Below are 25,661 nucleotides of genomic sequence, written 5' to 3'. Positions count from 1 at the left end.
GACGCAGCGGCTCCATGTGTGTTGAGGCGCATTATTTGGCAACAGACGCGGCAGCGGGGAGGGCCGAAAAAAAGAGGATATCCCCTGGATTTCAAAAAAGCAACGATTTATCGAGGTTAACTGCAGATTAAACATTCCCTCTTCGACCATCGGCGAAGAACGGGCGACAAAGCTTCAAAGTAAGTTGACTTATGCGGAGCTTAAGTTTTTTTAGTGAGTGGATCGAGGGGAGCCTTTTATTCGGACTCGACGAGAGGAGCCAGGTTTTCCTCCACCTATCTGTGACGATAAAGAAGCTGATGGGCTGTTGAAAAGTAACACTTCTCCGCAGAGCCAAAGGTTGAGCGCTGAGGAGAGAGATAGAGAGAGAGACGGGGGGGGGGGCTCGCTCAGCCGAAATTTAGCTTTATTTTACCCTTCCTCAGGCTCGCCGGTGTGTAAATGTGACAGCCGGAGTTGGTTCCGTGCGTTAGAAGTCGCTAGATGAGGTGAGGATTACAACGTTACACCGCCAGCGGCTCGTCGGCGGCAAGCTCACTCCGTGGGCCCGGTGGGTGAAATTTATGAGTTCCGAGTGGAAGATTTTACCTCGGGAGGAGGCAAACAGGTAAACAGTCCCAGCTAGAGTCGAGCAATCCCACTTTCAGGGCTTTACGGTGAAAGTTTGTGCCTCCTTTCGAGCTGTCCCGCATCGGGGTGCAGCCAGGTCAGCGATTCGGGCTCGGTTCTGGTGGTTCGGGTCACAGTGTCGAACAGAAGCTGGGATGAAGGACTTTTACTAGTTGGAGTCGAAGTGTCTGTCAGCTGATGCTGCTCGGGCATTGACCGTGTTTTGTCCGAAGCTAAAGGGTCTTCRTGTTTTTGTTTGTGCGACCTAGCTAACGTTAGCTCGCTAACTAATAACACCTCCTCCGAGGCGGTGTCAGTAATAAAAAGCCGGCTAGTTGCACATGTACTGTGGGCTGGGTTTAGGTTTTAAAGGGCTGTCTGTGGTGTTGGACGGTGTGGAGGCTGCTGAAACGGTAATGGTGGACGCGGCTGCCCGCTTTTAAGCCCCGTGGCACCACCGTTGGTTCTGCTATCTGATAGCTAATCTTCCTACTTCTCTCTGTGACAACTGTAGTCTTCCTCCTCTTAAAGCTGAACACACACACACACACTCACACTCGCTCGGTGACACACGACGCACACACTCCCACTCCGCTTCTTCCTCTCAGCCAGACAGCCACACACACACACACACACACACACATTTCTCCACACGAGTTTCCAGCGCTTCAGGACAAAGCTGTATCTCAGGGTTTTCTTTGCCATCGAACCGGTTTATGTAAAGATGTTCATCCCTAGCTCATGATGACGCGCTAAGGTGGATTTATAACATTTAATAATGGATGATTGAATATGACGGAAGCCGGCGGGAACCACGTTCAGCATTCAGCAACACGCCATGAAGACTGGTGTCTGCTGCTCTTATATTAAGTTATAACAACTTTTTTTATTTGCATTCATGGTAAAAACATAAATGCTATCCTTAATTTACAAAGTTATATCATGTTACAGCTGTTTGTGGTAGTATTTGGCCATTTTATTGTATTTTATTTGGATTTAACGTAACAGACAAACACAAAGGAGTGCTTAAATGTGGTTTAGGGAGAATCTGGAAAGTGTGTTGATGTAGTGAGTTAACACTGTGGACTCACCGTTCTCTTTTGTTACAGCTGTGGGTCTTTTGGGTGTATTGCCACCATCTTTGCACATCTGCAAACTGAAACCATTTTCCCCATTCATCCTCGCAAAGTACTTCAAGCTCAACCAGATTTAATAGAGAACATCTCTAAATAGCCATTTCTAAGTCTTGCCACAGATTCAAAAGTAGTTGTAGGCCTGCCTTGTGTTTATTGCCATCCATCCTCCCATCATCTTTCCATGTCTATTCCTGCTGCAAAAAAATCCCACTGAGAGCATGGTGTTACCACCGCCATGTTTCTATGTGGATGTTGTGTATTTTTTGTGATATGAAGTGTTGATTTTATCCACATGTAACATTCTGCACGTAGCTCAGACAGCTACATCTGCGACCAAGTACTACATGGTGCGTTGTAAATTGGGCATCTTATTGCTTTCTTTAACTATGGCTTTTCTTCCATTAGTTTTTATGTTAGCCGATTCTTTCACCTGAGCTGTACATCTCTGCAGCTCCTCCAAAGTTACCAATGGTGTTGTGGACAACCATTATTTGGTAGAATTGCAGGCGTACCACTATTCAGTTTAAATCAGGAATGACGTAGCTTGAAATTTTACAAATCAATAGTTTTGGTTCAATTTTTTATTTTTATTTTTTAAAGCAACAGCTCAAAACTTTCCATCCTGTTTCTAACTCTTGTGGGAAGGATTATAAAACCTAGCTATCAGTTCTGCTGAGTAATCAGTCAGACAGTGTTTAGCCTTTTTTATCGGTCATTATTGGATACTTAGTACTACAACCAGATTGCTCCAAAACACAATCAGCCTTTTTTTCCCGTCAGGATCCAGAATAAACCATCAGTTGTTTATCTGAACAAAGGCCGTGTAAAGTTTTGTTTACATGTTAACAATATGCCAGCTGTTGGAAAAGGCCTTGCTTTGACCCTGGTTCTGTTGTATTGGACTACAATACTAAGTGGAAATTTGGCGCCGTGGAAGTATTGTCCACCCAGGAGTGCTGGTTTTGTCGTCGTATGAACATTAAAAATGGGAGTCAGAAACTGCTCATAAGTTCTGACCTTCCCAGAAAGCACCATTCCAGCGATCACACATGATTCAGGTCCAGCGCTGTTGTGTAATCATCCATGCTTTCATAAAGGGTCATCTGCTGGCCATATTTTAAGTTGCTGCACAGCACTGCTCGGGGTCACAGGTTGGCTCTGCGGTCAGCTATGGAAAGTATGTTTGATATAATTCATTGTATAGACAGAGCCGGGTCAAAAAGGTTCTCGGAAAGGAATTTTTTTTTTTTTTGCAGGCGCTGCAGTTTGACGAGGTGGTGTGGCTGCATACTTGCTCTCTTTTTGAAATCTTTGTGTGATCCAGTCTTTGGGTTTCACAGGCTAGAGGTCTGTCTGACTGTAAATAACATGCTGAGCACATACTGTGGGTTCGACTGAGGATCTGAGAGAGACAGTATAAACACTCACCTCCAAGCAAGAAATGGGAGGAAATGTGCCACAATAGCAGCCAGGTGAAAGGTTGTGCATGTTGGAATGTTGAAATCTGCTGGTGAAAACTGCAACTTCATTACACAGCAGATATTAGAGAGATGTTAGGTCAAATCCACCATCACTCAAAAGTGGGGACGAATAACGCGTTACGCCTCGACCCGCGGCGTAGGTTGCAGTATGATTTCTAAAACGTATCTAAATATGATAATGTTCCGCATCACTGGTGTAATGAGGAGGGACGTGGCGGAGCTGATGTTTTCCACAGAGTAAGCCCTGTGTTTATGATGCTACTGTACCTTGAGCAATGAATACACATAGAAGCGAGGGCTGCAGCAGAACTGCGATCTTTTTGTCTCTTTTGTGTGTCTCTGCACTCAGCCTTTTCAATGAAGTGACTGTAGAGCAAAACAACCACCATGCAGTTTCCTTCACTGCCGTTGCATTAAAAGGAACTAAAAATATCATTTTTAATCATGAGCATTAGTTGGCAATGACACTGCAGAAAAATGTATTTTATAAAGTCCCTCAAAAAGGCTAGTATTGAGAATATTAGGAGAAATATCTTGATTACTTTAGTGTAACTGTTTTTATTTATTTAGGAAGGGATAATCAATACAGCTGCTGGTAAAATAACATGACTTATTGATTACAGTTTTAATATTTGTTACATGCGAATATTTTTGCTTCACAGCAAAAATATTGAATAAAAAGCCACAAATTTAGTGGTAATCTTCAATTAAAACTTGTTTAATGAGTTTGGCTGAGCTACTCTTTAACTACAATGAATATCCTTATATTTAATAAGCTATCTTTTTGCTTGCATTAACTATATTTAGTTTTTGCACCCACACACATTCCCAAGACTGTCGGTGTGAAGCAACAAGTTGGGGAGGGGCAACACCGTGTTGCTCTATGCTCCAAACTAGGAGTGCACCGATAAATCGATCCTAATTTTCTTAATTTTGGGAGATTGGAGGTTGGCTGACATTTACATGGGAAGCCAATCTTATCCACCGATCCTAATGGCCTCTTCAAAGGTCTGAAAATCACTTGGTGTCCTATTTTGAGCTAGGGCTGACCGACAGATTATCCAGCAGGTCACGTCGGCATGTGCACTGTTAACAATAGTCAACCTGCTGTTGCCAACGTAGTGAAATGTTGCTATATTTAAAAAAAAAATAAAATAAAAAAATCAGCATGGGCAGGCTTTTAAAAAATTGGTGATCCACCACAAAACAGCAGTCGGTGCGCCCGTACTCCAAACACTAGGACTTCAAAACATCAGCAGTGGTGCTATTGGAAGACTGAAGCAAACCTTAGAAATAAAAAGAAAGTTTGGTGTACTTTGATACCTGGCACTGGGCCATGCTTGTTGGTTAATTACATAGACTGACCAGAGTTGCTAAGTGGCTGTTACTTGACCTGTTTGGTGAATGCCTGGTAATTTTCGGATGCTACCTGACCACGTTGTATAATTTACACACCGCCCACGCTGCAGTTTACATCACACAGAGTGACACAGTCGGTAATATCACTGCCTGATCCAAGCTATAAATATTTCTGTCATTAATCTCACAATTTGTTGAAATGTTTTTTGCATAATTCTGTCCTGAAAACCGGAACAGATCAGCTCAGAGCATTATCTCTACTTAGCGTCCATATTAATTACTCGCATGTTAATTGTCGCTGCACATTAAAATTACCTCTGTCCAGTTGCAGTAAGAGAAACTGCAGCCCAACTTTCATCTAAACAAGCCCTGCTTTGTGCTGGATGGGTTAGTTTACTCAACAGGTCGCAACACTTAAAGCGCAGATTTTTCAGTTTGCTTTTATTAAAAAAAAAAATGGGGTGTTAAAAAAACAAAAGTCGGCAAGTCAGACATGGGGAAGATCTGGAGAATGGCAGTGTGCTTCTATTCTTGACGATGGCTGTGATGACTACGATTTGCAGTAACTGCAACAGCAGCTATGCAGATGTTGTCCACATGTTTGTTTGAAGCTACCATTCATGTGTCTCTTTATCCTCCCAAGAAGGAGTTTAGCAAAGTGGTGAAGAGGATTTACCTAGTCAAAGTATTTCTTTTAGGTTTGGAGACTTTTAACTTTATGGAGCTGAAAATATATAGACAGCAACATTCTTATTGGATGTCTGTTAGCACGTGATTATCTTTATCATACTGAATGAACTCTATATGTTGTGTAAAATGGTTACCTTTCAAATAGCTGGCTACATATTATAAACATCCTTTGACCTTTAAACACCTCACCAATTCAAGTTTTGCCAAACTTGAATAAAAAGTATTTCTATCAGGATCAGCTTTTGAAGTTTCGATCCTAGACGGACCAAACTGAAAATTGTACAATTACAGTCCATGATAAGTCTTTGGTGCATTTTTAGCCCTTTCCGATTGCGTTATTGCGGATATTGATTATTTCCATTTTATTTGTGATTCAATATTTCGAATCACAATATTTTGTGTTTTTCTCATTCTAAACAGGTTAGCAGCACACATCTGAGTATTCTGCGCTAAAATATCTTTTTACAGAGAAACGTTATTTTTGTACACATGGTAAAACCTTAAAGCAATTTTTAATCCAGGTGTTGCATGCATCTTATCTATGCAATGTAAAAGCTGTATGTTCTGCTTGGAAGAGAAACAGAGTTCACAAGGTGTTTCTTTATCCCCTATCGAGAAATTTGCCTCAAATGCATGTTAATAATCTGAATAATATGCGTCCTCGTTAGCATTTCATTGTTCCTGAAAGCTGTTTGAGTATTTTCATCTTGTTTGAATAATTATCAGGGTAATGTATGATAGACTGGACAGATAACTGTGCTGCGACACTTTAAGAATTGCACTTCCTGATTTCAAAGACTGCATAATCGTGAAATGGACTATTTTGTTGGGGTTCTTGGTACATTTGTTGACAAAGGCTGTTKGATCTGAACTCTGGCTACATGGTGAAGTTATGTTTTGTTGGGAGTGGCTTCTAGGGACTTTTTTTTTTCTTTTTAGGGCGCCTGTGAGGTCAGTTTCTTGGTTGGGGTCTGCGTGTGTGTGCGCGTGAGGTTCAAGGAATTATATGTAAACTGCCACGGAGATGAAATGTGAGACCTGTCAGCCATTCACGTCCCCCATTACAAAGATAGGTCTGGTGTCCGTGTAAGGTTGAGGCGGTTGTACTGGCATGTCCTGTGTCCAAACTTCTTCTGGCAACGTCATCCCCCTGCCACAGACCCCCCCATCTACCCCAAACCTCTGAATCTATCAGAATCAAAGCAGCAAATCAGCACACGCGCACACACACACTTTATAAAGACTCTGTGTAGAAGCTCCACTCTCACTCCAGCACCTGAAGGGTTAACAAAAGCCTCAGCCTCTCTCCGTCATACACACTCATATATACACACACACACACATACACACACTAGACAACCGGTTTAAACCGGTTCCCAGGAAAAGTGCTTTGTGTGTCCCACTGAATCCTGGGAAGGGTCATGTCATGTGTGTCTCAGTGATGTCAGAGTATTTAAAAAAAACTTCATCAGCTCTAGGTTATCGGATGGTTGCCTTGCACACTGGGCTGTGGCACAGTGTGTATGTATTGTATAGGTATGCTTTGAATACGCCAACTGGACTGGATGCTCACCACTGTAACAACTTGGAGCGGAGAAAGGGGAGGGGTCAGAAGGTCTGGGCAGCCAGGTTGCCGGGGTTGGTTGTACTCATTTGTTACCCCACTCTCAAAAGAAACAATAGTTTCTTGTAGAATGACTCCAGGCATGCCTCGACAGATATGAAGGGCTGGATCCTTTTTATATGATTTGAATCATAGCTGTGCAGCTTTTTGCATCTTGGGATCATCATCAGTGACTGCTGCAATGTGTTTGAGTCTCACCTGCTGTTCCTGTTCGACATCTAGTGACCTTTGAGCGGACCCTTTCTTATTGCATCATGTGATGCTGGACAACACGTGTTTACCTTTTACACATCTGTTAATGGCTAAAGTCGATCCAAGGTATCTGCAAATGCAAAATCGCATAGTGGTTCTGCATTAGACCTGAGTATTTATTATTTGGTTCAGGTTGATTTTTAAAAATCGGAATATCATGATAAAATGTTGTTTTTCAGAAAGTCAAACTCGTGTATTTGTTTGATCGGGTGGCAGTGGCATCAGGTCCAGGAGGGTACATTTTAAAGTTTCATGATATTTAAATTCAATTCAAACTCTGATTATTATTACAAGTGCTCAAGTGTAGGCTGACTATAAAAAACTCTTGCTCAATTTGTTTACATTTTTCTTGAATACCTGTATTACCACTGATGACAGATTTATTGTCCGTTCACCCAGTATCAGTGGATTCAGTTTATGTTTTGATTTTCTGGTTATGCTGCAAGGTTTGGCTAAAATTTGTAGGTACATTGTAGGAAAATATGTGTTGGCACTTTTAAACAACTTGTTGGAATGCATTCATGAAGTGTCAACAAACTATACAAGGAAAATACGAGGGAAGAAGAAAGGAATGAGTCAGAGGTTCAAACCCTGTTTCTGACTACATTCATCCGGATGCACCATTGACGTGATACTTTATAAGGTTTTTTTTTTCCTTCATCTGGCCACTTGCGTGTGTATCAAAGTGATCCAAACCTTAATATCCAAGTGAAATGGTTGTTATAATGACTTGCCAGTTTACCAATGGAAAACTATCTTTTAAGACATGCTTCTTCTGAATTATGCTGCTTAGGCGTGTCATGATGAGCAATAAATCTATTAATCGCGTGATACATTAAAATGAGGGCGATAATTTCCAGTTGCATGCTTGCTTGTTTTCGTCTCTCTCTTTCTACCAAAGACACTGGATGACAAAGAGTGGATTGAGTTATTCCTCCCCTTGTTTCCTCGGAGTACAAGGAGCAAAGTCGCTCCTTCTCCATTCATTGTCTGTTGCCTTCCTTCAGCTAAGCGACCGGTGGAATTTGTACATGTGAAATGTTGATGTAGACGTACGCACACGGGTTAGCGACGCAACACAAAGTTGAAAAATGTAAAGCGCTTGTTGCACACGGTACGCGATAGCGACGACATCGACAAGGCGCGCACTGTCTGTGGACGATTGAGATTTCATAGTCAGTTCTACCAATTACCCACAGTTCTCATGACAAATTCCTTCATTTCCCACAATCCGAAGCCAATACTAGCAAGTTTGGGCTAGTTGAGTGCCAAGCCTGTTTCTTCACCATCGGATCAGCTACACTGGGCCGCCAGTCTGTCCGATACAGGTCCTTGTGACTGGTTACAACGACTTTTAACCTGATCTGCTCAGTGTGACATACAAAACAGTTGTTTCCCACAAAGCACTGATAGGTTCGGCGGATATTTGCTTTGAGTCCGCCTTGAGCAGGCGCAAAYCTACGCGGAGTGAAGTATGCCCAAGTGCGTGGGAGCAGGGCACTCCATAAATCTGCCTTTATTGGGAGAGTGGCACCAATAAAGGCATTTTGGAAAGATGGACGTTAGAAGTCCTGTGTAAAGAGACTGCAGATGTGAATTAGCTTATCCTATAATCTCTTGCATCGCTTCACATGGTGACATTTATGTTGAAGCTGTACAGTGTCCCTTTTTTAGATAAAGTTTATTATTACTATTTTAAAGCCATGTAGGGGACAAAAATGTGCTTTGGTCAAAAGACAAAAAGTTTTAAATGTTTAACTTCTGCAAAAAGTGTTTGAGTACTGACTTGGTTGGGGGAAATGGAAAAAGATGGACTCCACACTTTTCAGATTTTTTTTTTTTTCTTTCTTGTTTCAAAATTTTCATTTTCACAACTATGCTCTGTTTTGTGATACAACATAAGTGGGACTAAAATTTAGTATGGTTTTTGCATGGAAAAAAAAAAGTGTAAGTGGTCTTGAGCCTACTGGGGGGGGGATTCCAGATTTGAGCTGGGAACATGGTGATGGAGGGCATCGTTACGACCAGAGTAGCAGACATCATGTATTGACTGATGTGGTCCGCCGTCTGCCTGCTTCTCTCTTATTTCCGACATGACAGGAGGGATTCAGAGCAGTCTGTGTCGGGGTTAATGTGTGACACTGCGTGCCATGTACTGGAGCACTTCTGCGAGGGCACTCTGTAATGCTCGTCTGTGTGACAGAGAGAGAGCTGTCTTTTGTCTTTGGTTCAACTCCGGGTGGCGTTTTAGCATCTGATGGGGTAGAATCTGCAGTACGGGGGACAGCTCTGTGTAATGGATCTGGTGATCATTTGTCCCAGAGAAAAAGGTCTGAGATGCACAAGCTACAAAAAAATGCTTAAATTAGGAGTATTTTTTATTTTTTACTGAAATTGTGCTTAAATAGTCCATCATTTAGTTTAGTCGATGTGATGGTAATGTTGTCATGTTAGCTGTCTGATGTCTCACTCCCAGCGTGTTTGTTCCAAGTCATTTTAGGAGAAGGGAAAAAAAAAAAACTTGCAGCACTTTAATTATCCTCAGATGTCTTGTTTCTTTCTTCTTCTTCTTCTTCTTCTTCTTTTTTTTATTTTGCACGTAGCGTTGAACACTTGCTAAATAGTACCATGTTTGCATCAGATTTTCTTACTTTGGTTTTTGGTTCAGACTGAAATTTGGATAATTAGATGTTTCGGAATTACTCTGGAGTCAACATCTCGGTCATGTGACCGGGCTGCTAATCCAACTTGCTTTGTCTTGGGGCCATGTCAGCGTGGCTCTGTGCCCTGCTGCAGATTCAAGGTCAGATTTGTCTCCAGCAGTTGCTTAATGGTAGGTGTGCATTCAAAACAGAGTCGGGAGAAAGAGGGAATCATATTGTGGGAGGTAATCCCTCAGTAATGGAGGTCTGTGGTTTCACAATGACAGTTAAAGAGGAGGAGGTGACAGATTAGATTTCGCTATTGTGATCTGAAATGATTATATTAATGTATTTAGTACAAAAACATGGATTGTGCTGATAATGGGTTTTCTTTTAGGTCTGATTTGCAGATTTTTTTTAATGTTCTTCTAATGGCCAGAAGACATTAATCAAAGTTGCTCACATTTTAGATTTTTGACCATAAATTGCATTTAGTTCCATCCTAAATTTGTTTTTGTTCATTAATTACTTGAATTTTAATATCTTAAAGTGATTTTTGTTGACTGGCTGTCGTACTTTTGGCTCACCCTTAAGAAATTCTGCTCTTGACTTAATTTTCTTAGGCCTCCTTCTATATCTAGATTAGTATATAGTTATTATTTATATTGTTTTATTTGGTTGCTTTATGTTTCACATTTTATGTAGGTCTTAAGGTTAAATCATGAGGGTTCTAAAAATTCACACTTGACTCGCATTCAATATATTCTTTTCTTGCCATCATCCCATTATAATAATTACCTTAAAAATATTATCCACACCATGAATGTGTGTCAAAATGAGATTATGTTAAGTTATATTATCATCTTAGTGATCAGCTCTGTTGGCGCCATGTGTATTTTTGTAGACCCAAATGTCAGCTCTTTCCAAAAGCTTGCCAATATTTCCAATCCAGCATGTCCATAACAAACAAAAGTTGAAGGCTCCAACTTTTGTCTTCCGGGCTAGAAAATACCTTTAAAATAGCTATATGTAAAGCTGACGTGGTTTAAGAGAAATAGACGGACGTGAAAAGAAAAAAAATTCAGAAAGTATTGAATTGAAGTGTAAAAATATCCACACATTAATATTCCATCTTTACTCTGAGTTATTACACACTCTCTTATTGGAACTGTCAAACTGATGTTAAGTGATTAAACTGGATTTTTCACAGATTAATTGCGTAAAATCAACCTTTTCTATAGACCTGATGTGATTTAAATGTTTGCCATTACTTTTAAGTTGAGCTCAAATGAATATTCTAAGTTTTAATTATTATATAACTCCAAGTTATTATATAACCTTGGTTTGTGTGAAAGTGGAGCAGCTAAGTTAATGTTTTTTCTTTTCCGCAGGGGATGTCTGAGGAGGCTGTCCGCCAGACTCGCAGCCAGAAGAGGGCGCTGGAGAGGGAGGCTGCCCCACAGTCTGTGGACCTCTCCAATGTTGACAATGAAAGCAAAAAACCCAAACTGGACCCTTCTGAGCCTGCGTCCGAGGCACAAACTAAACCCAAGCCTGACCTTTTACTGGGASAGGACGCTGCGAGCCGGACTAGACTCGGATCAGATCCCGAAACGGAGCCGGAGCAGAGCCGCTTGCCGTTGCCGTTAGTGTTACCCCCGACTTCCCAGTCGGTGAAGGACGATCGGGATCGGACACAGAGACACCAGACGGCTGAGTCCGGCTCAGACAATCGAATTCACTGCAATGACAGAGCGAGGACGGAGCCGACTGCGGACCAAAAAAGCCGGCTCCGGCAGACCGAGCCGAAGGCCGCAGGTGGGATACTTGCTGCAGGCGAGGTGAAGGCAACCATTAAAGTGGAAGTGCAGACAGAGCAGCCTGTGGACATGAGCACCGCCACAGGGTGAGACACAAAACAAAGCAATGACGCTCTCAAAGTTTTTATTTATCGACCATTTTAGGTTATTTTGTTCTAACCAAACAGTAGAAGGCATTTCAAACCTGAAGGAAAACTTTGATAGTTTTGCAGTGTTTCGTTTAATACCTATGCAGTCCATGCACTTCCAAATATGGTAGTTTTCTATTTTTTCTTGGTGAATCTATTTCTATGGCTGCTATTCACACCAGATGTCTGTAGCAAAACAAGTAAACCTCACAGAAAAATAATGAAAACGGATCAATTCAAAAGTTATGTATAATAAAGGGCAGTGGTAGAGAGAATAAGCCTTTTAACACATAAACAGATTGTTTTCCTTCTTAAATGATTTTTTTCCTAATTATTGTTCTGGTAGTGCCAACTTCAAGATGTCTCCTAAATGGAGGAACTAGTCACATGAATTGTGTGTTTTCGACCCATCCTTCCAAACAAACATCCATATACTCTGATCTTTAGCTCTTTCCATAGATTTTCAATTGGACTCACGTTAGGTGAGTGACTGGGGCATTTTTTTCATCTTCATATAATTAAWTTTTTTTCGAAAACCAAATGAGTTCCTTTGGTTGTATGTTTAGGAAATTTTTTTGAAAAATCCATGTTTTTTCGCCAGATTCCTATAAAAAAATATCCCTCCTTCAGCTACATGAATAGCATGATGAGAACACCATGATGGTCCCCCAGTGGCCTTCTAACTTTACTGTTGATCTGGTGGTTTGTGGGTTGAAAAGAAAATCACAAAAAAGAAGTTATTCTTTTTTTTGATGTGTGGATATGTGCTCTTTGGATATCCASTTTGACACAAAAGATGCTTCAGCGTAACTGAACTCTRCTAATGTGTGGGAGATGCTGAGTTTGATCTCTGGCATGCTTTAAACTATTTAAAGAGATCACAGTTAGGTTTGGTCAGAAAATAGTCAATCGGATTCTGTTTCTACAAATGCCGGGGTGCTTGGACTCGGAGAATGCAAGTCGGCTGTGTGTGTGTTCACATGGCGATGCTGAAGACTGGTAGGTCTGAGCAGCCTCCACCTGAACAGTGCAAGCTGTGCCAGGTTGTCAGCACTGTTATAACCCTCATAAAGCTAACTGAGATCCAGATTCCTTTACCATTCCTGCTCAGGGCTGCATCACTGGACAGATCGCATCAAGATGAACAGGCTTTTTACTTCATCTTTAGACTGTAGAGCACAGGGTGAGTTGGATTGAACCAACTCACAGGTAAAAGAGGTTTGAACTAAAATGTGTCAATCCTTTCTCTATGTTGGTTTAATAGGAGCAAAGTGAGAATTTTAATTTTGCCAAATTACAAAGGAAGTGTCGTGTGATTGGATGATAATTTCTCAGTATTTCATGCCTTTGTCCAATTGTTCTATTGCAGACTTTTAAATTAGCCTTTTCTTCAGGAGTGAAATTTGTGCAGTGAGCGTTCATAGTGGGCATTGCACCTTGATGTTATCAGGGAAAAACTGCTAATTCCAGGTCTTTYTGAAGGTCACCCCAGAAGGTCATTGGCTCTTGGAGCCTCTTGCGATAATTGTTTGGCAATCTTGGGAGAAGCATGTGATTGTGGCACGTTTAAGATGAAATAGCGTTCTTTCCACTTCTGAATTTTTGCCTTAATGGTGCTCACTGGAATTTCCAAAAGTTCAGAAATATGCCTTTTAAAACGGTTGCATCACTACGTTTTGCAACTTCAGGGTTAGGAAGGTTTTATAAGAACAGTTTGCTTTACCCATCATTACTTGGTGCATGTGGGATACCTTAGTAATGAGAAACCTTTTTATAGACAATTAGTTTGCACAAAACCAATGAATATTAACCAGTATGGATGAGAAGCAGGATTCCTTTCTAAGTACTGACAGATTCAAACTATTCTCTTGGCTTTCTGTGTCTTTCTTTTTGTTGTTGCAGCTTTTAATACTTCTGCCCTATGCGTTGCTTCTTTACTCATAGGTTATGGACTAATTCGTGTCGATTTCTTTTGCGCAAGTCACATGGCTTGTTCCCAACATGTGGTGTGAATTTCATTACACATTTACCGAGGCAAAGCTTCGATGCGTTCAACGCTGGTTTTTTCCAGCCGTAGATCCTGATGCCGCCGAGGTTTAACTCGTGTGTCCGATCACATGAATGATCAGTCGTTTCAGCTTCAAAAGTTATTTTGTTCCCTGGAAGACTGCCAGCTACTTTGGTGCCTACTTTATATTTCTTTAAACCTCACTTTTTGAAGCGTTAATTATGTGAACATATAAAGCTGTATTGGGACACCTCAGTAGCCCTTATGTTGCTTCTGACTCTGTTTTGATGGGAGGCTAAGCGTGGGGGTGCATCTTTTAGTCTACCTCCATTTTCCCTCCACTCTTCACCTGAACCCTAAAAACTCCCCTCACACAAAATGAAGCCGTGTGTCACAAACTGGTTCCAGCCGGCTGTTGCCATGGTTTCCACCGTGGAAGGAACAGGGGGGAGTTAATGTGTCACGTGACGCTGACTTTGAGGTCATGTGACTTCTTTGGAAGAGTCGTGATTAATCCACAGGAAGTGATGATGATGGCGCTAAGCCCCTGAGGAGAGATTATTGCGCGCGCACACACACATATACACACACACACACACACACAAGGAGGACAGCCAGTGGAGGCAGTCAAGAAAATGTTTATGCCTTGTAGGAATGTTTAATGTCTGCAATCATTGCTTATTTTCTGGAAACATTTCTACACCGGTTTGGTTTTTGAGCAGATAAAAGTGATTAAAACCCTGCAGCGGAACCCGTTACTTTGCATTAGAGGATGAGCGGAGGGTTTGAATAAAATATGTGCAACAGTGTGGTTTAGCAGAGCGAAGGCTGATCGCCATGGGTAGATTCATACTCTCTTCTGGATCTCCATTTCCTTTCGTTTTCTTTGCATTCTTTGTGTGACGTATTTAGCCCCTGTATGGGTCACTCCCAAATGCCTTAGACGCCTGTTTTTTTTTTAAACCCTGCTCTTGTCCCATTTCAGAAGGAAATGGGTTCTCTCTAAAACAGCCGTTTCATTGTGACTTTAARACGTTTTCTGGAGCTTTAAGGGACTCCGTTGCCCCTCCTTGGCATTTAGGTGTATTTGCCTCTAGTTGGAATAGCATAGACATGATCAGACTTGTTAGATTACAGTGGAGCAGATAAACCTGTGATCATAAAGTATAATTGCTGCAGTACAGCAGACCTCCTTGAAGGAAAATAGTGGGACGCCATTTGAATTATATTAATCCCGTAGACTTTTTTTTTTTTTTAAATAATAAAAATGAAAGTGGGATCTCTCGGCGTATACATGCAGGATTAAAAGCTTCTCTTYGTAGTTTTTCATGGCGTTCTTGGAAAAACATTTTAACGAGTCTCTTTCACTTCTTCCTTSGAGTTTGTACTCAAACGCTGCTGAAACACAATGCTGAACGTTGCTGTCCTTCCTTTGACTCGCAGTATAAAAAGGGAGAAGCGTCCCCCGTCCCCAGAAGACGACGACGACGTCATCATCTTGTCCGACAACGACTCCCCGAGTCCGCCGATGAACGGCCTGAGCCACTTCAAGGAGCTGGACACGGACCTGCTCATGGTTGGACAAAAACACACAATGTTTACAAGTAGTACACTTACTATAATTAGCAAAGGTATTATTGAAACTTGTGGATTTTATTGAGGGGGTGGCAGAGTAAAGGGAGCTGAATCCAAGATTATTTTTTAGTAAAAAAAAAAAAAGAAAATATTATTTTTCTGCATGACTTTGTGTTGGCCAATCACATAAAGTCAAATACAATACACTAAAGTTTGTGGAACCGTAACAACAAAATGAGAAAAATGTGTATTCGCGCTTTTAAACTGCATTTTGCTACRATTTTAGCTTATTTTAGGAATTAAAATAATTCCTAAAATTATTTCAATAATTGTGGCCATTATTGTGGAGACTAATTGGATTGTAAAACATGGCAAGTTTTTTATCAACCACTTCAGTCTTTTTTTTTTTCATACAATAGTAAAAATACATTAAAAGGTGTAAACAAACAGATAATTCACTGCCTTTTCTTAAATAAGGAACTAAACATTTTATTGTTACAAATAATAATAATGCAACATTCCTTCAGTGAACAATTGATCATAGTAGAACATATTTACACACCGTTTTTTGTTTTATCTTGCATTCAAAATGAGTGACTTTCTGATTTTACTGTTGTGTGCAGAAGAGCAGCCCGGCGGAAAGAGAACGGATCATCAAGCAGCTGAAAGAGGAGCTGAGACTAGAGGAGGCCAAGTTGGTGCTGCTGAAGAAACTTCGACAGAGCCAAATTCAGAGGGACACTCTGCAAAAGGTAAACGATACGTTTCGCCAACAGCCACCGTGCCTCTCATCTCGCACTTATACCTGAATAGATGTTTAGCTGCTCTTCCGATGACGTCTGAAGCACGGGTTCATAGTGTCTCCACTTGTATTGGGGATGACAAAGACGGTAGCCAAGGCTTCCTGTGAGATTGTCCGTTTCTAGTGAACCTGAACGAGGCCGAGGTCGGGTTAAACGTGCCACTGTAAGATCAGAGGAGTTGGAGGGGAGAGTCAAGATTAGTCATCCACTGCAGGTCAGTGTGGAGCCAAACATAATGAGTCACCAGAGAAGCATCTAAATATTTCATGGTCATGTATTTATTTGATTTATGAAATAATTAAACATAGGTGTGGCACCGCCCATGTTTATGACTCCTTCCTCAAAAAGCAATACAAATCTGATCGAGGAAACCGTTTTGAGTTGATCAGCAGTTACAAAAACGGCGTGTTGGATTTCTGAAAAAGCGCCACATACATGATGAGCACTCTGTGTCTGCTTTCGTTTTTTTTTTTGTGGAGTAATGTTGTTCTCTGTAATTCTTCAGCCCTCAGGTTTATCCGGTTCCTCTGCTCCTCCTCCTCTAATTCGAGGAACTATCACAAGCAATAAAGGCTCTCAGCAGGTTAATGTTCTATTTTCCTAACATGCTTTTTGGCTGGTAATTGGCGTTTGAAGGACAGTCATTGTTCATCTAACATCAGTGTTATTTATCTCTGACCAGATTTTGACAGGAAGAAGTTTAGGGACCGTCATCCCTCCCCCTCTGGTCAGAGGAGGACAGCAAGTGTCGTCCAAACATGGCTCCCAGATCATAATGCCGCCTCTGGTTAGAGGGGCGCAGGTAAGACACGAGAGTAACGATAACCTCAGTGGTACCRTATTAATCTGTCTGTCCTTGTTAGGTTTGTTGGACATATACAGTCTAAATATTCAGTCTTACTGCTTGCAATTGGGTCACAAGTGACCAATTGGAAAGTAATTATGATAATTAGAACTTATCTCTCTTTGCACCTCTGTCTCTTTGTGTATGTTCTCTTTGCTTTGGTGCTTTTTATGTCCCCTCCYTTGTCCTCCGCTTCCCTCATCCATGACGTGACTCCGTGTCCCCCCTGTCATTGTCCTGGTTAGCCCATCTCCGTGTCTCCACAGCAGATCCACGCTCTCCGCCAGCAGCAGCAGCAGCAGCAGCTGGCGGCAACCGGAGGTTCGGGATCAGGCCCCCCTCCTCTGCTGCTGGGCACCAGGAACTCGGCCACCACGGCCCAGGGACAGAGAGGCATGGTCCAGTCGGGCCTGATCCGGGTCGGCAACAGTGCAAACGCGCTGGTTCGTATCTGTCAGGGTCTYCGATTTGTAATATAGGAAATAAAAGRTMGAGATRAATTTCTTTAAACTGAAGCASAGGTTTTAGAAATGGAAAATAAAGCAGGTTTTGAGTCACACTGTACTTGTTTTACATCCTTAGATTGACTGACAGCCAATAAAGCACAACCAACGGCCTACGGTCTTTAAGTAGGCCGTTGGTTGAGAACCTGTTTTTTCTCCCTTGTTCAAGTAAAGGTACAGTCAAAATGKAAATATAAAAAATAAATACTCATGTAAAAGTAAAAAGGCTATAGAGTAACTGATGATCGGATCTGATTTCATATAAAAATTTGCATTTTTGTTTATGCAAATTCATAAACAAAAATGAAAAACGTATAGATAAAAAATAAAACCTTACACATTCAGGCAGAAGAAATGCTTTTCCCAGTCATTTTTCAATAATATACTAAAATGTATACTTGTGGTGGGATAACTATTGATGGATGGTTAAAACAAGCTTGTTCTTTTTTCTGTTAAGTTACTTGGATTGGATAAGATACCGGGAAATTTTGCTCAAGTAATAGTAGAAATACTTTATAACAATATGACAAAAGTAAAAAGTAGTAAAACGACTCCTAAAAGTTTTTTTTTTTTACAAAGTTACTGAACCTTAGTGTCAGTATGGAACTTGTAATTAAAAAAAAAAAAATCTTGTTTTTCGGTCATGCATTTGTTTTCCTCTTTTTTATTTCACATATATTTTTTCAAACGTGATATTCCTATGCTGTCAATTTTAGAATTTATCTACTTTTTTCCCMWYMWTTGTAGGTCAATATTTATTTCCATTTCCTCTCCTCTACTCCAACATGCACTTTAATTCTCATGCTTTAAGAGCATGGTCATAAAAACTGTTTTAGACATTAAACAAAAACTAGGACATACGAGTAATTAATGAAATTAAATAAATCAATTTAACGACACTGAAAAAAACAAAATGTTATCTATTTTKGATTATGGAAGTTTTAGTCCTCTATAAAGGTTATCTTTTCTCTAGATTAAAATATGTGGGTCAGTTTGCCTTCCTCAGTTTGTATCCCCATCCTCATCAAGACATGCCAYAAGTTCTAACCTTTTCCATGTTGTGCCCATATTTAAAAATTGTATCAAGTTTAATTCTTGGAGTAGTTGTTGTGCAGTATGGCGACAAATAATCATAATTGTTCCAAAGTCTAACACATAATCTAATTCAACAGTAGGAGCACGGATTGTGATTCCTATCTCCATTTAGCCCAAATACCAGTCACCAAACATACCAAAGTAGCTCTAAATCACCGCGATACATTAATAGTACACGGAGGAGATTATTAAAATTAAATTTAAATCATTGTTTGTTGAAGCGTACATAAGACGAAACGGGTACGAAGAGGCCAGATCGACCAAGGTACGAAAAGGCGAGGGGAGGAGATGACCAGCACCCGCTGCCGTTAGCTAGTCAGAATCATCACTGTAACACCTAGTTGCACCTGCTTGATAAAATCGATTTAACGTGTGGGGGGGGTTACATCAGTTAACGCGTTGGCATGGTTACCTTGCCATTAGAGGCAAGGACGAGAGCTAGCTAATCTTTTAAACAGACGTTTGTTCGTCTGATTATAATCGCGCTTTGAACGCTTAACGCTTCGCTATTGGTAAACATGACTCAGCTACCAATTACTGACTTTTTCCGGAGAACTGACGGGCAGAAAGTAAAGGTAAACCTGCAGGACGTGAACCAGAGGAAGCTAACGCTCCGACTCCGTTTTCACCTTGCTAACCATATCCAAGGCGCGGAAGTTAGCATCGGGTCAGAAATTTTAAACGTATCGCTTGAGTAAGGGAGCCGTTTGGACAGCAACTCATGTTCAAAACCTTAAACACCTAAAACCAGCTAAACTGGACTCAGTCATCCAACAGTGCACACAGATTATTTAAAATATGATTGAGAGTGTGAAACCTTTATTCGGTGTGTGGACGCACAAAATAGGAATTTCCCGTGCCTTAATTAGGCACCTGGGTAGCTTGAAAAATGATACTAACACTAGTCAAATATGACCTGAATTTTTTTTTTTTAAGGGAATAATTTCCATTGAAACTTGGGATTTATAATTTCCRCAAGGTTGTAAAGAAACACATACAAGGTACCTTTGGTATTTTTGTTTGGAATCTATTATGTAAACAATGTCTTAAATAACATTGGTTTTGTTTTAAGAAATTTGTAAGTAGTGTGTAATAATTTCAGGTTCAATAACTGAGCTGATTTGTTTTACACTTTACACTTACTTACTTACTTACTTACTTACTTACTTACTTTACACCAAAACACTCAAATCTTCTGTCTTTTAACAAATAGATTAAATGTTCAGCTATTTTAAAACTGGGATTTGAGCTGCACAATTTATGAAAATCCCAGCTGTGATTGTACATTCTGTAGTACAAAATAATGCTGGAAATGATTCTTGGTAGGTCAGTAGTTTTTACAGTTCTGTGTTGCTCATACTAATATTTTTAGCAGGTTTTTCACTACCTGCTAATGATTTTGGTGACCAAGATGTAAAAGCACCCAGAAAGGACTGAGAATGTGGGTCAACCGCAGTCAGCATCTTCATCAACATATTCAGTAATATTGCAGTTGCATGATTTTCTAGTATTATTAATCTCTACTGGGAATCTTGCGTCATTTCAATATAAGCCAATCCACAGTTTACTTGTTTAGGTGTTTACCAGTATTGTAATAGCTCAGTCATTTTACACGAGCTTTAGCATCTTGGCTGCTAAAATACACACTTGACGTGAGCACAGAGGGGAGTTAGACCCTCCAACCAGCCAAATAAGGTCGTTGCATACAGAGATCGAATGCAACTTGTGATGTTGCAATCATTAATACTGCAATTAAAATTGTGATCCAGTATGTTTTGCGGCTCAATCCCAAACTAAAACAGTTTTCAGCCGTCTAATCTAGAAATTGATCGAGTGGCACTATTATGCATAAAAAAATTTTGACAATATGATAATCAAATCTTTTCACTAAAAATGCATTGAAAGTTTACACTAAAGGGACTTTTGATGTCTAGAAATGATCCTTTTTCAGATAAGAATTTTAAATACGTGTCATGTCAATGATGGTGGTAAAAATGTTGATCGGTTTAGGTTTTAAACAGGCCTCCGCTGATCTGCGGGGTGTTGTTATTTTAGCGTTGTGAAACAAAGAACCATTTCATAACTGTCACTGCTCACAGTAATCAAAGCCGTTCCTGATGATTAGCTCCTTCCTGCCCCTGCTTGTTTACCAAGGCGTCTGCATCCGGTCTGAAGGCCTCCTCCTTGGGAAGCGGTGGCGTTTCTGTGGTCGGTGTCAACGACTCTCCAGCTAGCCGCCAGGCTGCGGCTAAGCTAGCCCTGCGGAAACAACTGGAGAAGACCCTGCTGGAGATCCCCCCACCCAAGCCACCTGCACCAGAGTTTAACTTCCTGCCCTCTGCAGCCAACAATGAGTTCATCTATCTGGTGGGACTGGAGGAAGTGGTGCAGAACCTGCTTGATACCATCCACAGAGGTCTGTTAGCTAGATAGAGGGATAGTTTTTTTTTTTTATTATTGCAAACCATTCTAGTCCATGATTTTGTTTTTCCCATCAGTCCTAAAGAATTTCCCCCTCCTTCCCTACCCAGGAAAAACTGGTGTGCCACTCTCTAAGCAAGTCATCCGAGACCCTTTCATCTGCACCCAGTGCAATACTGACTTTACCTGCCGCTGGAGGCAGGACAAGGCTAAAGGCGGGGTCGTGCTCTGCGAAGACTGCATGTCGTCCAATCAGAAAAAGGCGTTGAAAGCTGAGCACACCAATCGTCTGAAAGCCGCGTTCGTCAAAGCGCTGCAACAGGAGCAAGAGATAGAGCAGCGCATTATCCAGCAGGTGTCCTCCCCGGTCTCCCACAGTACCTCGTCATCCACCTCATCTGCCGCCTCGTCACTGAAGGCAGAGCAGCTGGTGTCTCAGCAGCTGAAGCAGGCTCAGGCCAGAGTTTCCTCCCTCCAGCACCACCACCAGGCCAACAGGGGAGCCAACATCCTCCATCATCACTCCATTAAGCAGGTGTGGGGGAAGAGGGGGAGACAATGTTTTTATTTGCATCTAAAAAGAAGCGCTTGTTTAGCATTTAGTTTAACATTGTTAAATGTATGTGCGAGTCAAGCTGTCCGTTTCTGTCCGCCTCAGAGCTCACAGGGCCACCTGTCCCACGGCGTCTCCTCTGTGGGGATGAGGGGCGTCCCCCACTCGTTCTCCTCCTCCTCGCAGCTGCAGAGTGCGGTGGCGGCYGCGGCTTTGGTCAGCCGGCCAGGTAAGCACGCCCACGTTTCCCACCGCTCTCTCCAGAGTTCAAAGGTGAGCAGCAGTGGGATCAGCGGCGGCAGGAATGTCAGCGGAGGTAGTGCCTCATCAGCTGCATGGAAGAAGCAGAGCAGCAGTAACGCAGGTAGACCCGCATTAAAGCCAGCCCAGCTCTGGTGCCCGACATCTCCTCTCTTTCAACTCCTGTCTGGTCCAAAAGCAATCCTTGAACACGTTTCGTCCAAATTCTAATAGTGCCCAGAAACACATTAAGTGGAAAAACATTAGCTGAGATCAGAAAGACAAAATAACACGGGAGGAAATGTTTTCGGACAAGGCAAACCCACTCTGGAGTTCCCTTCCTGGAATTGATCCTGTTTTTCCTACTTTAGTCCCCTGGTTTTGGTGAGCTCATGTTTTTCCTGGGTGTCTGCTGTAAGGTGTGTTAGAGTAGGAAATCTTTCAGTTTTTTTCCCAACACGGCGGCAGTCGGAAGTTTACAACATGGTTAAATTATTTATTTCACCTTTTCTATTTTCAGTGAGGAATACGGTTACACCAAAAGTTAGAGAAAGAAAACTCATTCTAATTTATACAAGGTGACAAGTTATTTAACCCCAAGTGATGCAGCGAGTAGCTTCTTATTTCATGTATCATCCTGTGGTCCTGGAAAAGGTGTTAAGGTGTGTTTTAGAGGGGCCAAATCATCAGCATGAAGCAGAGAAAACTTCTGACGAGATGGAAGAAGCTACAAAAATTGGGTTGTGAACCATCAAACACGTTGACAGAAACTGGAAGAGGGAAACCATCGTCTTTGAGAAGGAAATGTGGTCAGAAAGGAGTCCTGAGTAATCAGTAATTATTTAAATGTTTGACATCAAATTGAAGAAAAAGGAGCACTAGAACTCACTGATATTTTTAATAGCGTAAAAGCATTTCCACACACAGTGGGAAGGAAACTCAAGAAATTGGGACCAAACAGCTTCGCATCCATAAGAAAACTACTAGTAAGTTAGGCTAACTGGAGAAAAAAGCTTCAGTTTGCAGGGGATCATAAACATGAGCGATGGAGGGAGGTCATGTGGTCCGAGTCCAGATTTACCCAGAGGGAAAGGCGCATCAGGGCAAGAATGATGCTCCTGTCATGCGTAGGGTGCACCGTAGCAGCTTGTGGGGGCAGTGCTGTGATCTGGGGTTGCTGGTCCAGCTCCAGCAACATAAGGACGTCAGCTGACTACCCGAATACTGAATGATTTGGGTTTTCCATCAGTTAATTATTCCTTCCCTGATGGCGTGTTCAAATTCCAAGAGGACAATGCCAGAACTCATCAGGCTCAAATTGGGAACGAGTGATTCAGGGAACATGAAACGTGATTTTCACACATACGTCAACGACCGTCAATTCAGACCTTAACCCCATTGAGTAGCCTCTGGATGTGCTGAAGTGAATCTTCTGACATTTCAGACATCATCAATACAATACCACAKTGAATGCATGCTACAGTCAAAGCTAAAAGAGGCCCAATTTGGTAATATGTTAAACTAGTTTGTTTGCTTTGACGATGCTGGCCTTTGACTACAAAACATTTTTGTTTCATATTTCTGGACTTTCTGAAGGCTAACTGCTAGCCTGCTAAACGTACTCCAAAGCCAGTTCTGWTTGGATCATTGTCCTGTTGAGTCACCCAGTTGTCTGCAAGACTCAATTGTTTAATCCAAACTGTGACCCTCAGATGAAAGGGTTTTTCTTGGATTATTCAGGAGCAACCCAGGAACCACTAATGCCCAAGTCTGCCACGAACTAGAAACTTTTGTCAACGTAGCATCGATTTCCAAAGGGAAGTGAGATCAACACGGACTAAGAGGGCATTGCTTCCACCACTGACATCCTCAATCAGGACAGAAATRTTCCTTCTTTGGAGGGCTTTTATGATCAAATGAAGACAAACGATTAGTCTGCAATGTGGAAAAGATGTTGGATGAATTTACTTCAACTCTACTTAAAACGTTGGGACATTTAAATAAACATCAGGTCAGTTCCCAAAGAGTCACCAACATAAGTAAACTCTGTTTCTGGCAGGAAGAGTGGTCAAGCATCCAGGCATAAATATCATGCCACAAGCTAGAAAGCATCTGAACGAGGTGCCATTTGCAAATGAGCATTTGGTAACATCATATCATTTACACATGTGTAAATATTTATTAGATTTGATCCTGTACGTCTTAAAGAAAAACTCTTGGACCCAGATCTTTTTCAAATTAATTACCTGAAAAAAAACAACAAAAAACGAGTGTATGTAAACTTCTGACTGCACCTGTGTTTGCCTGCGCATTGTGGGGACYTTGGGTGGCTTTGTATTCAAGTAGTCGTACTACTCCACCGATTTCTCCTCAACCAGCTCCGCAGACTGACCGCTGCTTGTTCGCAGGAGTGACCATGGCCTACGTGAACCCGAGCCTGACCGGTCACAAGACCTCGGCCACCGTGGACGCCCGTCAGAGGGAGTACCTGCTGGACATGATCCCCTCTCGCTCTTCCATCTCGCAGACTGCAAACACGTGGAAATAACTGCATAAACGGCGCCCTGCTGTTCAGAAATTGTGTCCAAGCTCCTCTGCTCCCGATAACCTGGTCCGCAGCGCCCCCACAGGACTGTTAAGCAATTACAATCTCTCAAAGTGAAGAAACGTTCCTGAAATCTCTTTGTAAGATTTTATGTTTTAGTTTTCATTATTCTTGTCGTTTTTATTTTTGACGTTCACGCTGTTGTTTTGGTAATTATGGACAAACCATTTTTATTTGAGTGGGTCAAAGAAAAAAAATAAATAAAACGAAACAATACTTGAAGGGCTTTCCATGAGCTCTGTCCTTCAGACTGAGCAGAGAAATGGTGTGAGAAGAGCTTAAGATCTGCTGTTAAAGAGAAAAGTATTGAGATTTAGGGTCATCAGCCATTGTGGCAGTCAGATGAACCCTAATTTTTGACACTTGAATGGTTCTAGTTGTAACCCAGGAGTTCACATTAAACAAAATGCATTTATTTTAGGTAAAATCACCAAGTTGTAAAATTTTCATTACATCCTCTCTGTGTAGTTAAAGGTTTGAATTTACGTTGTATTTACAGTAAGTTATTTTGCTTTTGACTGATGTTAAAAATCGCTCAGTATGGAAGTGGTTTCTACTGAGTTTATTCTAGCTTTCTTTTGTTTTTTTGTTGTTGTTTTTTTCCTGTTTGACAGCATGCCTATCCTTACGCCCGTTTTGCACCTTAGCAGAAGAAGCGCGGTGTCATTGCTTAACTCATCTGTAATTACCATCTACTTATTTTATATTATTGTCAACATTGTACGATTTTGAATATGTCGTCACTGCAAACTCTTGACGGAGCTGAATTTTCTGCACTGGAGCCAGAGCTCCTGCCTCCAATAATTCAGAATCCATGAAGCTGGGTAGATGTTTTTTCTTACAYCTCCCAGCTACCAAGACTTGGGACTGCACAAGAACATCCAGAATTCCTCACCATCATGAGTAAATTTCTCTGCTTTCCAAAATCTTTACTGCATTGTTCGGAATTATGTTAAAGTTTATTTGGTTTACCTTTTCTTAGCTCCTAAAGAAATAAAAATATACATTTTAAATGGCTCCTGTCTTTTGTGTGTGCGTGTGTGGGGGGTGGGGGGGTTGCAACAAACTAATGTCTGAACATTTTATTAGTGCACTGGTTCTGTTATTCAAAGGCTTTTTAAAAATGTTTTTAAAAATTAATTTCTAAGCAGCCATTTGTGCACCAAAGTGCCAGAGTTGAGCAAACAAGGAAGTGAATTATTTTCCAGTACAAACATGGATTGTTGATGAAAGAACATCTAGCTGTCGTCTCACCTTTGCAGCTATTGCTAAA

The 25,661-nt window shown here is 41.3% G+C and overlaps 1 protein-coding gene across 7 annotated transcripts; it reads left to right on the top strand.

Annotated features, from left to right (window-relative positions):
- Nucleotides 1–25,405, top strand: LOC103479433 (transcriptional repressor p66 alpha-like). Of its 7 annotated transcripts, none has more exons than XM_008433841.2 (11): nt 1–179; nt 11,185–11,699; nt 15,193–15,325; nt 15,948–16,076; nt 16,633–16,710; nt 16,810–16,929; nt 17,217–17,414; nt 20,724–20,985; nt 21,101–21,525; nt 21,649–21,907; nt 24,192–25,405. In XM_008433841.2, exons 2-11 carry the CDS (start codon nt 11,188–11,190, stop codon nt 24,329–24,331), a joined length of 2,256 nt encoding a protein of 751 aa, XP_008432063.1. In that variant the 5' UTR covers nt 1–179; nt 11,185–11,187; the 3' UTR covers nt 24,332–25,405. The 7 variants fall into 7 exon arrangements, with proteins under 7 accessions (XP_008432063.1, XP_008432065.1, XP_008432064.1 ...); XM_008433843.2 differs by lacking the exon at nt 1–179 and adding an exon at nt 357–488; XM_008433842.2 differs by lacking the exon at nt 1–179 and adding an exon at nt 357–550.
- The last annotated feature ends 256 nt before the right edge of the window (nt 25,406–25,661 follow it).

Source organism: Poecilia reticulata, linkage group LG17 (genome assembly GCF_000633615.1).
Source record: "Poecilia reticulata strain Guanapo linkage group LG17, Guppy_female_1.0+MT, whole genome shotgun sequence".
Classification (NCBI taxonomy): domain Eukaryota; kingdom Metazoa; phylum Chordata; class Actinopteri; order Cyprinodontiformes; family Poeciliidae; genus Poecilia; species Poecilia reticulata.
The sequence above is the reverse complement of the archived record's forward strand: the minus strand, read 5'-3'. Positions and strand labels throughout refer to the sequence as shown.